General features: G+C 29.1%; 2 protein-coding genes across 2 annotated transcripts; one reads left to right on the top strand and one right to left on the bottom strand.

Annotated features, from left to right (window-relative positions):
- Window positions 1-3,650: 3,650 nt before the first annotated feature.
- On the bottom strand, window positions 3,651-4,513 carry LOC107013528 (ethylene-responsive transcription factor ABI4-like). The gene is made up of 2 exons (XM_015213417.1): window positions 3,913-4,513; window positions 3,651-3,813 (listed from the first exon to the last, which is right to left on the bottom strand). The coding sequence occupies exons 1-2, from the start codon at window positions 4,500-4,502 to the stop codon at window positions 3,651-3,653; spliced, it is 753 nt and encodes a 250-aa protein (XP_015068903.1). The 5' UTR covers window positions 4,503-4,513.
- A 5,611-nt stretch (window positions 4,514-10,124) lies between these two features.
- Window positions 10,125-10,985, top strand: LOC107013527 (ethylene-responsive transcription factor ABI4-like). Its single transcript, XM_015213416.1, has one exon. The coding sequence runs from the start codon at window positions 10,125-10,127 to the stop codon at window positions 10,983-10,985; it is 861 nt and encodes a 286-aa protein (XP_015068902.1).
- Window positions 10,986-15,582: the final 4,597 nt, after the last annotated feature.

Here is a 15,582-nt window from a genome sequence, read left to right as displayed (position 1 = left end):
TATATATATATATCTAATACAAAATTAAATATATACATAATTCGAAATGAATCCCACCTACAAAATAAATACAAGTTACACCTAAAAAAACTCAAATTTCAGTAAGATACACATGAATTTTGTAATGAATACAAAATGCAACAAACAATAAAAACAGTAAAGAATACAATTTGATAGTTTAGGTACAAAATGCAACATGCCATAAAGTTGTTATTCGTCACCCTGATCTTCAACAATTTTTCAAATATTGACATTTGAAAATAACACTTCTGCACCTACACATCTTCCAGATCAAATTCAGTACTTTTGAACGAGTTATCCTAATATTGACACTTCAAAAATGACCCTTCTTCACCTGATGCTCCTTCCAGATCCAGATCCAACGTAAAACATATAAAATACTTTTGTATTTCAGTACTTCGACAAAGGTTGAAAATCTTTTAAATGATTTCTAAGATTTCTTAGAAAAATAAAGGATTTTGATTTTTAAGAAAAAGACGAGATTTAAGTTACTTGAAGATATGGAATATTGAAAGAAATCTTTAAAGAGAAAAAGAGAAATGATAAAATTTGGGTAAAAATATTTAGAGAGTGAAAAGTGATAATAGTGTTTATTATTTTTAGTCAAAAAGTGGACCTAATTTGAGAAATAAAAGAAAGGTAAATGAATTATATTAGGATACACTTTATTTCTTAAAATATTGTCATTCTGACATTTTAAATAAATATTTTAAAATATTGTTATTTTGATTAAATGTATTAACTATTATGACTTAATTGCTAATTTTCCTTTTTTTTTTATGGGTTTAGAAAATTGGCAGAAAAATTATAATTAAACAAATGACTAATGAATTTGAATTGAAGCCAGATGGAGTTAGGCCAAATTGAGTTAATTAATAAATTGGGTTAATTATTAAATAAGATAAATTAATATTAATTGATTAACGAGCGTCTTAATCTTGATGAAATAAAATAATTAACTTAATTATAGGCTAATAACTAGAGAATACATGTCAACTTAAAGTAAACTAATTTAATAAAATACTCAACTAAACAAAAATAAAATCTTTTTGAGACGATTTTTGAATATTCATAAAATATTCTAATTGTATATACATAGTTATTTAAAACATATATATTATCAACAAATTATAAAAATGTGACAAATATTTTTTAAATAGTTTCCAAACTATATTCATTTTATTTTTATGAAATTTTTATAAAATTAATTATTTTAAGTCGTTTGAAATTCAAGAAGTTCAATGATTAAGTTATATTTCAGAGGGTCAAAATTGGGTGTCAACAATCGCTTAAGTCAACAACACGATCCTATCCTACGCTAGCGGCATAATTATGAATTTGGATTATCTAAACTCTTACCCAACATGGTGCTCAATACTATTATCAATGCATGCATACTTTCTCAATAACTACAAAGATGTCCCACTTTGGGGGGTGGGGGTGGGTGAGGAACTAAAAATCTGATACGTACGAGTCTATGCTCCATAATGCTTCTTTATAACTGAACTTTACTTTGAAAAAATCTGACTATGCTTTTCTGAAAAGATCTGGAAAAATTGATATACAAAAAATATACATTATATTTGGGCCGTAAACAATAGTATAGAAGTCGTACATTTATACCATGAGTCTGGTCTGAGAAGTGGTTTCCTAGGTTGTTTTGTAACTCTATGAAGTTTTCCATGGATGAAATTACGGAATGTACCCTCAAAGTATGTGTCATAGTAATCACCCATTGTACTTATACAAGATTTTTCATATCAGTACCTGGTGAAACGATCATAACTTTTTACTTCAGACCCAGATTTAGAAACGAACGGTGGCATTGCAATTAAGACTTCACGTCCTTTAAATATGAAATCATAAAGAGGATGGCAAAGCTAAGCATTGGATAGCTATTGAACGAGGCATACATTACAAGTGGTGGATTGGATAGGAGGTTACGTTCTCTATGGAAATTAATGTTGCAAGCTAGAGATTGTTTCGACCAAGAAATCTAGTGGGGCTTTGACCAAGAAATCTGGTAGGAATCAAGAAAAGGACACTCTAATATTTGATATGATTTGGTAGAATGTATTAGCAAAAGTTATGTGCATTAGTTTTATGTATTAACAGTATTTTGTTTGGTGTACTTTTTCATGCTAGATATTATATATTAATATTTGCATTAGTTATACATTCTTTTTTGTATTAGAGAGTGTATTACTAACACCATGGATTTCTTAGTAGGGAAAAGACTCAAATATGTCATCGAACTTTTAGGAAAGACTCATTAATGTCATCAGTTAAAAGTTTAGCTCATTTATATCATTACCGTTAAAGAAAAGGCTCATTCATGCCGTTATTTTTTAACAATGATTTTACAAAACTATTTTTGACACGTGACCAATTATAATTCGACCATGTCATCAATATCTCGTGGTGGAAGATGAAACTTGGTATTGAGGTGAGAGCTATGCAGGTGGAATTAGAGTACTGTTTACAGCATAATTTAATCTCTTTTACTATTGGAACGGACTCCCTGATTATCAAGAGGATATATATATATATTTGATGGAATTTGTGAACATTTCTTTGGACATGGGATAGATTAAAGCCATGACATGCATTTGTAAGCTGAAGAAGTATCTGGTAGATAGATTTTATGACAGACTAATTGGTATACACACTCAAAAGATGGAACTCAACCTCAACAATAGCAATAGATGGTATTTTCCTTTTTGATATTTCCTAATTGTTTGCTTCACAGTTAAAACTGTTATTCCTTTTTATTCAATAATAAATAAGTTAGCCTTCTTCCAGGTTCCACCACTTCATGTTAAATAAGATAAAATTATCTATTTAAATTTTATATTTCATATTTTCTTATGAAAGGTAAAATAAACTGTCTTTAACTATTTACTAATATCTAGATATTAATGTAATATTTTAATGTTTAAAAATATATTTAAATTCAAACCATGAAAGTCTTACTCTTTATGTCTCAATTTATGTAATACATTTAAATTCAATTTATATAATACATTTGGATTTACTTATGAAATTTTCAGATGCATTTTTTTAAATGAAAATTATATATTTATAAAATACGTTAAAAAAAAAAAGCAATGATATTGGCAATCTAAAATATTTAGAAAAAAAACATAAAAAGTAAACTTGTTTAGAGAGTAATATACAGATATTCAAATGTGATTCAGGCATCTACTAGAATTGTTGATTGTACCGGAACAAAACATAACAAGAAATTGAAATGTTAAAATAAAAGCAAAATTCATAAACTGGAAATGGATATATAAATATTTCATCAGTAAAAATTTTCTCAACTCATTCACCAAATCAAATACTACCCCGTCCCTAAGCTACCTACTAAAATTGAAAGCTCTATTATATTTAGCAACAACTATGGAAGAAGTTCGACAACTAACTAATTTAGAGAAGGCGCAAAAGCCATAAATAAAGCTTATTAATAAGCGAACAAAGATATAAAAATGCATCACATAATTAAATTTAAACCTGATGAAAGCAAGGTTGCTTTTGATGTTTCGATCAGTAGAAAATCATTTTGAGCAGATTTCAGAAAACAAACCCTAAATACTAGTTATTTGTTGTTGCATGCTAAATCTGTTGATTCAAAAATCAAACAAGAATGGATCATTTCCATAATCCCAAATATCAGCAGGGTGGTAATTATCGCTGTCATCCACAATAGAAGGCCACAAATCCGGAGAAGCCACTGCCGCTACTGGATCGGAAACAACCGGTGCGGTGGCATCCACTGACGTGTACACGTTACTCTCATACAAACAATTATGTTGTTGATGTTGATGCTGATATTGTTGATTTTGATCTTCTTCTGTAGGATTAGGGTTTGGGTTAGGGTTTGAATCAGACCATAACATCATTCCAGTGTCGAGATAATATCCATTATCACCAAAAGTTTGTTTCTGGTGAGGATTTTGTGACATGCCGTCAACATATTGCACGGCAGGGTAAAATCCGTAATTATTAGCAGGAGCTAATACGTTTGGAGGTAGTAGTGTTGAAGAAGAAGAGAAGGAGGAATCAAATGATGCAGAAGGAGGTCTAGGAAGTAAAGGACGAAGAGTTTGTGTTGTAGATGATGATGAAGTGGAGCCACGTTTACAAGAATTTGATGAAGAGCTAGTAGCGTTTGCACCTGAAGGTTGAAGATTCAGCTGAGCTTTTGAACCGTAGAGTATAATAGCGGCACGGTCATAGGCTCGAGCAGCATCTTCAGCAGTAGCAAACGTACCGAGCCAACGTCGTGTCCGTTTACGAGGCTCACGGATCTCAGCTACCCACTTGCCCCAGCTGCGTTGTCTAACTCCTCGGTACCTAAATTTGTTGTTATCAGGTCCTCCTTTGCCTTTGCCTCTCTTGTTGCTATTTTCCTCACTAGTGTTTTTTCCTTGTTGGTCGGTAGGGTGGGGATATTGATGATTATCACTAGTGCTATTCATAGTTCCAAAGAGATGAAATGCCTCGTTGTTTGTTTACCCAATGAGTTGAGAGAGGAGACAGTGGAAGGCTGGTGTAGAAGAGACAAAGTGGTATTTGTAAATGGTGGATGAGGGCGGTGCATGCCTATTCTTATACACACTTTCAACCCAACTTACTTCCTTTCCTCAATACCAAGTTTCATCTTCCACCACAAGTTTTTTTTTTCTTTTTTTTTTAACATTTACATTCGGTTGTAGGAATAAATTTTAAACTTTTAATTAATTGAAGTGGTGCACATTAAATATTTTTTTCTAGTATCATCCCATGTACACCTAAAATAAAATTTTAATAATACTTTACTTAATCTATTTATAATACATTAAAATAGTTTATAAGTGAAAAATTTATGCATACAACAAAATAAAAACTCATGATTCTATTATTTGAAGATTATTCGATACCACATATTCAGTTTGATTAAGTTTATATTTACATTGAAAAATCTTATAGTTGAAAACAAAACCAAAATTTATAAATAATAAAGGAACCAAAATATTACTCTGCTATTCATTCTATAATTAGAATATACAAATTAAATTCAAAAGAAAATTGTCAATTGAAAAGCAAAAAACAATGTGGTATCGGTATGATATTTTCATACTATTCGTCTTGGCATGCATATAGAGTTTTTTGAGTATTCATAGGATGTAGATATTGCGATTGTTCTTGTCACAAAATTTATTCCGATAAAACGTATGCCTATAATCCAACTTAAAATACTGCAAGTAGGGGCGTGTAAAATGCCAACTAACCAATAAATTGAATTAAAAAAATAATTATTAGTTATTATTATTGGGTTATTAGATTTTTAATGAGTTTATAAAAAGTAGTTATTGGGTTATTGATTCGATATCAAATTTTACTATTGGGTTATGTATAAACCGATAACTCAATAGAACGATAATAATTCAGTACTTTACTATTTTACCTATCTAAATATTAGATATAATTCTATCCGTTCCTATTTACTTGTTCATATTTCCTCTTTTAGATGTCCTCTTTTTACTTGTTTATTTTGACAAATCAAGAAAGGAGAAAAAGAAATTTCCTATTATACCCTCATTTGAACTTTTGAAAATTTAAACTTCCCACAACATTGATTAGTTATCTTGAGTAAATTTATTTTGGATTCAAAATTGTAACTTCACTATGTTAATCATTGTTGCCTTAACATGTGTCTCATTTCTAAAGTGGACAACTAAATAGGGACGTAATAACTTAAACTATAACTAGACAATATAACTATATCAAAATTATTAGTACTCTATCCACTTTACACTAGGTTCGCAATTGTAGCTATTTGATTTTAGTTTTAGTTCTAGTCTTGTTGGACTATTTGGATTTTGGTTTAGTTTGTAATTGTAGGTGGTAATTTTTGCAAGTTTGTCAAGGTTTGTAATTTGATCAACATAAGAAATTTCATACTATGTTTTTGCAGTGACATGTAATTATAACTTTTGTAGTATATTTTTCCTTATTGATGCATTTCTTCATTTTCTTTCTTGTTTCACTATGTAATTATAACATTCATACTATATTTAGAGAAGTTAGAAGTCATATAATATTTTTACGGACGTATTCTTATTGGGTAAATCGAATCAATGATGACCAAAAATTGATAAATCAAAAATCAATTAAAAAAATCTCTTATTGACTTGTTATTTGGATTAGCATATTTAAAAATCAAAAATCGGTAATAAATAAAATCGAACTGAACCAGCTAATTCACACTCCTACGTATAATAATACTCCCTCCGTCTACAATTGTTTGTCAGGGTAAAATCATGCACTTCCCTCAGGAAAAATTTAATGCAGCGTGTAGTTTGACTAATATAATCATACTATAGTAAGAATATCAAAAGTCTATATGACTTTTCAATTGAACAAAATAGAGTAATTATTAAGGCAAAATTGAAAAAAATATAACTTATTATTTCTTAATTGTTTAAATTGACAGTTAATCTTGGACATTTATTTTTAGTATGCCTACCAAACATTTGTGGACGGAGAGAGTAATATTTAAAAAAAAAAACACACACACACATTGTTTAATTGCGACTATAATAATTAGTCATTTTTTCAATACATTTCTCAAAATTGAATTTAGTAAAGAAGTGCTAAATGATCAGAATTATGTTATCAGAATTTAGAAAAAAGACACACTTAACTTCCTTCTCTTTCAAAATAAAGTCAAGTTTTTATTAACACTATTTCCTAAACATTTAAAAATATGCGTGAACAAAAATATTATGTTTAATAAGTTAGAATTATTATTAATTATGTAAAGAAAATTATGTAATGAACTTTATAATGTGATACTATTACAATCTAACCTTATCTTTTTTTAATTTCTCCTAATTCACTATTTGTTTTTGTTCCTTTTTCTTCATCTTTTTTTGTCATCCTTTCTCTTTTCTTTTCCATTACACGTAAAATTAAACTATATAAATTCTAGTTTCATAAAATATTTTTGGATACAGTTTATTAATGATTTTCTAGTTTTGAACTTGCAAAGTAGCATTTGTTTGTTTCTATTATATACGAATCAATCTAATTCTAAAATCAAGCACACAAAAAATGTTACTCCCTCCATTTCAAAAAGGATGACTTAATTTGACTTGGAATGGAGTTTAAGAAAAGAAAGAAGACTTTTTAATCTTGTGATTCTAAATTAAAGTTATGTCAAATGTACCAAAATGTCCTTTAATCTTGTGGTCTTAAACATGTCATGTTTAGCTAATTTGTGTTGTCATTAGTTTTTCTTTCAATTTTTTTTTATATAAAAGCTGATTTTTAAATCATAAAGAAATTTCTATATCTTTTCCTAGTTACTCTTATTATAATTTTTCAATGAAGCACCATCAACATTTTTTCTCCAAAAAATATTTGTATACCTCTCTAATACTAAAATAAATAAATATTAATTTTAATGAGTCTTTGTTTGTGTATGGTGCGAATCATATATGTTTGAGGATATAAAAACAAACATATGTATAATGAAAGAAACATGATGATAATTCAATTTTCTTCATATTTCGCTCAGATACATTTTAAGTATAATCAGATAACCATATTTTTAACAATTTCTTTAAATAAATAAGAATAATTATTTTGTCAAGTTGGTGAATTTCAAAATTTTAATTTTGAGTGTTATAGACATAAATTTTTAATATTAAATTTAGATATAAGTTATCTTTTTACGATTAAAAATTATAAACTAAAATAGGTTGTCTATACTTTACTCCCCTTTTGTACTTTTTTTAATCATTAAGAAATGAAAAATGAAAAATAAATAAACAAAAAAGAAAGAAGTAGAAAGGAGGAAATTTAGATTGAATATATATATATATACATATATGTATATATATATATATATATATATATATATATATTATCTTTTTACTATTACTGTCAAATTATAATTATTATTTAAAATCTGGAAATTTCATGGTTAAGACTTATGTTTTCTTTGGTGAATTTCATGGTCATTTATCATGTTTAACTATGAAATCATCAATAATTAATGTAATTAATCATTTTCAATATATTGGAAACATAATTGAAGAATATATTTAATATTTAAGTCAAAGGATAAAAATATCCAAAAATAAACTAATTTATAGTGTGAACATATCTTTTTACCATTCTGACCAAATTTTTATGGCCAAAAGAAATTTTCCAATATAAAAAGTCATATAATAAAATTACTATTTTTTTTTATTTTATTGCTTCTTAAATATTGTGTCAAGTCAAATATGAGTTAATAAAGATGAAAGGGGGAACTACCATAATAGTCATTAATTGATGTCTACTCTTAGCTAGTCTTGAAAAATAATTTAAAAAATACATAATTAATGATTATGATAAAAATGAAAAGGAAAATTATTTTTATTTTGATATGCTAAATGTGACAAGTTAAAACGAAAATGTATTTAAAGTTGTAGAAAGTAGAGTTTTTATTGATAAAAAAATATTAATTTGGATTAAATTTTAAATTTATGAGTAAAATTATAATAAAGTTAAATGAAAATTTAAATTGAAATTATATAAATTAAATATACGATAGGCTTGTCTGTTAAGTTCACAAAATGAGTTCTACTCATGCTCTTTAAGCCCAATATTCTTTAGATTACTTGGAGAGTAAAATGCACCTAAAATCCTAACTCACATGATCACATCTATATGAAGGCGTCTTTATAAAATCAGAAAAACACAATGAAATTTTCCTCTCCAAGTGTTGAGCCGCGGAAATTTCATCAATTCAAAAGCGATGTCTTGCCCTTGAGTTGACAATCGTGGAGAGAAAAGGCGGGCGATTTATATCTTTTTTCGTTTTAGATTTTATAAAGCTAGTAAGTTTGAGACTACATGAAAAATTATCTTTAACTACAATTAATAAATAATAATAGCTTAATTTTTATTAAAAAAAATATATTTTAGCGGCATTTAACATTTTTGTAAATGTTTGGATCCAGTGACAATTAACTAATGCTGGTAAACTTTTTATCACTCTTTATTAATGGATATATTTACTTTCGCTAAAAGTTATTTTTATTATAGTGTGATATAAATCATTCGAATGTCAATATTATTATTTGTTGGTAATTTCTTTTTTTGATTGCTATTTTTTTAGAATGAAACTTATTTGTCTACAATAGTACAATAAACAAGATTCAAATAACCGAGAAAATATTAATGGTTTGTATTAACTGCATATGTTGAATGATTCAACAATTAGTTTTAACAACTCATCCGATCATTTTTAGTATCTGACTTTTTTTTTCCTAAATGAGTACCCTTCCAATATTGTTTGAAATGTAAATTATGACCTGGTGAGACGAATGAAACTATTCCCCAGGCAATCGAAGAGAAGAAAAAAAACAACAAAAAACTAGCTAGTAATTTAAAAACTTAAGACTTGATCAAAGTAAATATTGTGGGATAATGAATTAGTAGCCCTCAATCTATACTCAAAATTTCAGAGATACACTTATATTATACTAAAATCATATTACCTCTGAATTTATCTTATCAATAATTTTCTATCATTTTTGGTTTATGGGACACTATCTTGTGGACCTAACGCTGATTGACTTTTTTTTTAAGCTAGTGCCACGTAGGCCGAAAAGGGATAAAAAATTACTTATAAAATAAATTCAGAGAACAATAGGACCTTTGTATAGTATAAGTGTGTATCTGAAATTGTGGACATAGATCGAGAGGTACTTGTGCATTTTCCCTAAATATTGTAACTATAGTACAACCTTGAAACTGTACATGGATGATGCTATGCCTGAAGCATAATAAGGATTAAAATAAAAATTTATTCCTACGTAAAAAAAAAAAGAAAAAAAAAACTTCAAGTCGAAGTTGAAAAAAGAGAAACTTGGTAATGACAAAAGGTTTCATAGCAGTGCATAAGAATAGGCATGCTGTGTGTGTATGTGTATATAAGAGCACCGCCCTCATCCACCATTTACAAATACCACTTTGTTTCTTTTCTACTGTCCTCTCTCGAGACTCATTGGGTATCCAAACAACGAGGCATATATCTCTCTCTAAATTTTAATCTCTTTGGAACTATGAATAGCACCAGTGCAGATAGCAATTATCATCAATATCCCCACCCTACCAACCAACAAGGAAAAAACACTAGTGAGGAAAATAGCAACAAGAGAGGTAAAGGCAAAGGAGGACCTGATAACAACAAATTCAGGTATCGAGGTGTTAGACAACGCAGCTGGGGCAAGTGGGTAGCTGAGATCCGTGAGCCCCGTAAACGGACACGACGTTGGCTCGGTACTTTTGCTACTGCTGAAGATGCTGCTCGAGCCTATGACCGTGCCGCTATTATACTCTACGGTTCAAAAGCTCAGCTGAATCTTCAACCTTCAGGTGCAAACGCTACTAGCTCTTCATCAAATTCTTCTAAACGTGGCTCCACTTCATCATCATCTACAACACAAACTCTTCGTCCTTTACTTCCTAGACCTCCTTCTGCATCATTTGATTTCTCTTTCTCCTCTTCTTCTACGCTATTACCTCCAAACGTATTGGCTCCTTCTAATAATTACGGATTTTACCCTGCCGTGCAATATGCTGACGACATGTCACAAAATCCTCACCAGAAACAAACTTTTGATGATAATGGATATCACCTCGACACTGGAATGATGTTATGGTCTGATTCAAACCCTAACCCTAACCCTAATCTTACGAAAGAAGATCAAAATCAACAATATCAGCATCAACATCAACAACATAATTGTTTGTATGAGAGTAACGTGTACACGTCAGTGGATGCCACCGCACCGGTTGTTTCCGATCCAGTAGCGGCAGTGGCTTCTCCGGATTTGTGGCCTTCTATTGTGGATGACAGCGATAATTACCACCCTGCTCATATTTGGGATTATGGAAATGATCCATTCTTGTTTGACTTTTGAAAGAAAATTAAAGATTACATCCAATAACAAACAAGTAGTTGCTAGCTAGTGTTTCATATCCCAAATTTGCAGGTCTCTTTGGCATTAATTCAGCGGAAAATGCTGCTGAAGGATTTTCTACTGCTCTAAATTAGTTCAGATATGACAGAAACGTCATCTGTATACTGCTTTCTTTTTGATCAGGTTTATTATCTCATGCCTCTTTCACTTGTAATATAAGCAGATCAGATTAATTTTCTTTATTCGTGGCTTTTGCACCTTATCTAAAATTCTTCGATGTCTCGCATTTTGCTAAACATATACATTAAACCTAGCTAAATCAATACTCACTAAATTGATACTCACGGAAAAATGATTTGATTTGATTTGACACCAAGTTTAAGATTATAACGAAGATTTTTGTATATTGTGATCCTAAATTAAAGTTGGTTTAAATGTACAAGATTGTCCTTTGATTTTGTAGTCTTACACTTTGTTTGGATCATTGTTATCCATTGTTTCATAATGTATTGTATTATATTGTACTCTATTTACTGTATTGTATGGTAGATACAATGTTTGTCTAGACTGTATTGTTTATTGTTGTTTAGTAACATTTTAATTGTTTGATTTGATCATATGTATTTTATTGTAATTTGTAAATTTACTAAAATATCCTAATTATTCTAGGATAAGAGATTTGACTAGATTTAAATAATTAAGATAAAGGGTAAAATAATATTTTGAAATATTATGTAAATATATAATTGGAAAAAGAAATTAAGAAACAATGAGAACACACCAAATTGGATATTCCATAAAATAAAGATTTTCATTGTTACGTAACAACGAAATTCAACAATACAATACAATACATTTTAAGTAACAATCAAAACAAACATTGTAAGTATAGCAACAATACAATACAATGGATAACAATGATCCAAACATAGTGTTAAACATGCCATGTTGAAAACTGATTTTAAAATATTACAAAAAAAAAAAGTTTTTTTTTAGAGCATATAAAAAGGAAAGGATGTCATTCTTTTTGAAATGGAGGGAATAATAGTTTTAAGATAATATTTTTTTTTTGGTTTTGACTTGGGCCGATGAAAAAAATAACCTATTTGATAAATTAATAAGTACTTATTTTTAGAAGAGCAACTTTCACGTATAGCAAACATAAAAATCATATTTGTATGATAGGGCAGACGCAACCTATTTCAAGGGGTGTCACACAACACTGCTTCGTCGAAAATTCTTGATATATATATATAATCTGAAAAGTAAAATAAAATGTACTAACAAATTAATATAAATGATACTTTCTAAACAAATGTGTTGCTTGGCTTGACACGCTGGAGTGCAGTAATTGTCCTCGTTGCCCGAGTTCGAGCCTCATTAGGCATATTATTGCATAAAAGTTGATATTATTGAGATTTGAACCTTTCAACCTTCAATTCATAATTAAAATAAAATGGACCAATTGAACTAGAATATAGTTTAATATTATAGTAATTTAATCACTTGTTCGAAATGAAACTCAGCAGAATAATAAGTTATAAAGCTAAAACTAAGTCAATTAGAAAGTTGTTATTTTTTAGTACATTTAAACAATTTTATTAATATAGTGTTATCATATAAATTATATATCTATTTATTATTATATATCGACACCGCTTATAAAAATTTCTGTGTACGCCACTGTATGATACAACTACAGTTTGCATAATTGCGCTCTATAGCAAACAATATGCATATTGCGGTGTGTGTGTGTGTGTGTGTATATATATATATATATATATATATATATATATATATATATATAAAAGAAAGGAGTTGTATAATTAGTTTCAATATACATATACAAAAGATCTGTATTTGAATAAAGCGAGAAAATGAGAAAGACAAAAATAATTGGGCAGAGGAATAGATCGCATTTGTATAAATGTATAGGACGAAAATATATGCATTTATATTTTACATACATTTTTTTCTCGCTTTATAAATAAAAAATGTAAACGTTAACGTTTGTGTTTGTATAAAGTGAGAGAGGCGAGCGAGATCTAGGAGGGGAAAGAGGGGAACAAAAATATATGTATGTATATAATTCTCTCATTTTATACAAATACAAACACATTTTATGCAATTGTGTTTGTATAGAAGCGATAGAGGCGAGGGAGACTGCCAGCGAAAATGAGAATGACGAGCGAGATTCACCAGGAGAGAAGCGAAATAACAACAATTTGTTACAATTAAATCAAATTACGAGTACAATATTTAATTTGAATTAATAGTTTGCTATTATATACAATTTTCTCTTTTTAAAAACTACTATATAAATATATGGTTCCATTAAAATTGTAAATCTACAAGTCCTTAAAAGTGCAAATATATCTAGTAAAATTTAGTGAAATGTGCTTCAATTATCCTTTTTTTTGCTAAATTTTAAATCTAGTTGAGGTTCATCTCTAACTTTTCTTTTTACATCCAGAAGTTTCGATGTTAGTTGAACCATAAAATTGTAAAGAGTTCTAGATTTGATAAATGTTTCCTTACGTGTAATTGATTACAAAGGTATTGTATCATCTTCAATTTCATCATCGACATTATCTTTTTATGAGATCCACAATTTCTTCTAAGTTTCAGAGCTCTGAGCATTTACTCATTTTCACATGGTAATCCTTATTGATGTCCATTTTATTTCGATAATCGAGATCATTTAAACATGACCTTAAGTTCATGAATAATGTTTTCACATACGGGTTCATTCTTATTCTTTGAGATTTCATGCTCCTAAATTTTACTACATTGTCAAAAATAAATTGTTATTTCTCTTACTGAGTATTACATTTGTCGTCCAAGTCGGCATTGCAAAATTGATAACATTCAAAACATTAATTTTTCATGGATCAATTTGTCTTACTTCATAAGCCTTCTTATATCCTATGATAAAAGTTGTTGTGATAATAAACCTCTTATTATCCTAGTATCACAAAATTTAATCTCAAACCACTCTTTAATTGAATAAATATTAATTTATTGATTAAATAGTATCTCTATGAATAATAATATTACATGGTCCGAGCGATATTAATTTAGTGAGGTTTTACTATATAATAAGTTTTCATTTTTAGAATCTAGCTTAATATGTATTTTCTTCGTCCCATTTTGTGTGAGTTAGTTTGATTTGACATGAAGTTTAAGAAATATTTTTTTTTTGAAATTTATGGTCTAAAACAAGTGATAGATATTTATTAAGGATAAAATATGTATTCTAAAGTTAAATGTTATTAAATATAGAAGGAGGAATGATCTGGTGGACCCTCGTACTTGTATCAGTTTGTATTCTGAATACTCCTGCTTAGCCTTTTGTCATCTGGACCCCTGAACCTAACCAAAATGAGATTTTTAAACCCCTCTGACCATGTGGGTAGTTCACTCTCCTTCACATAAATGACATGTCATATCCACGTCAGATATATTAATGTCATGTCATAATTATTTCATAACTATTTTTAAAAATTATTAATCAAAATTATTTAATAAAAAATAAAACAATAAAATCTTAATTTATTTTTTAGAGTATTATTTCACCATTTTCTATTCAACTTTTTCTTCAACTTCATTACTCCAATTTTATGTTTTGAATTTTCATATGTTTTTATGTGTTTTGTTTGATCTATTGATATGTTTGTTTAATGATAGAAAAAGTGGTGAAGATCTTGGTGAGCTATAATGAAAAAAGATGAATCCTCCATACATCCAATTTTTCAGTTCACTGTTGTTAGAATCTATGCGTCCACTTATCAGTCAATGGACCAGGTCCCTTGACACAAAACCGAATATGAACAGAAAGTAAATGCAATTTAACAACATAACAATTTTACGTGGAAACCTCCTTGCTTAAGGGAGTAAAACCACGACCTGTCTCACAGGATTTTCAAAACTGTTTCACTAATCTTCGTAAGCAAAAGTAAAACCAGTTACACAAATGTGAGAAAAAATTTTTAATCTCACAATCAAGCAATAACTCTATTGCTTGATAAGCCTAAGTAGAAGTTATTCTACCCACTAAGCTATCTCTCTAGACAACTTAGAATTTCAACACCCACCACACTGATTCCTTTATAGATTTAGGAACAGTTTACAATGTAAGACCACAAGAATATATTCTCAATCAACTACACGATATGCACCTCAGTTTTAAGTTGTTATAGAATAATTCTTCACTTTGATTTTCTATAGCCTTTGCAAATGTTCTTGACAGTGCTTTTTCAAGTTGCAAAAACTAAAGAATGTTGTTAAGAAAAGTGACATTGTATAGACAAGTCCCTTTCCTTAAACTCTTGCCATTGGTTGGGAAGGTCTGACTTTTCTGACGCCGTTGGGAAATGTGCACCCACTTTCTGTACCTTCTCCAGCTGGCAGTCAACAGGCTATTCATGTTGGGAACCTGGTACCTTTACAAGGTCCCTGAGTTTGTCACATCATCAAAACTCATGTTGAGAACCTGATACCTTTACAAGGTCCCTGAGTTTGTCACATCATCAAAACTTACAAATAACATTTCCCCCCTTTTTGATGATGACAAACAATACTCCAGAAACCACTCCAG

The sequence above is a fragment of the Solanum pennellii genome, chromosome 3, assembly GCF_001406875.1.
Source record: "Solanum pennellii chromosome 3, SPENNV200".
NCBI classification, from domain to species: domain Eukaryota; kingdom Viridiplantae; phylum Streptophyta; class Magnoliopsida; order Solanales; family Solanaceae; genus Solanum; species Solanum pennellii.
The sequence above is the reverse complement of the archived record's forward strand: the minus strand, read 5'-3'. Positions and strand labels throughout refer to the sequence as shown.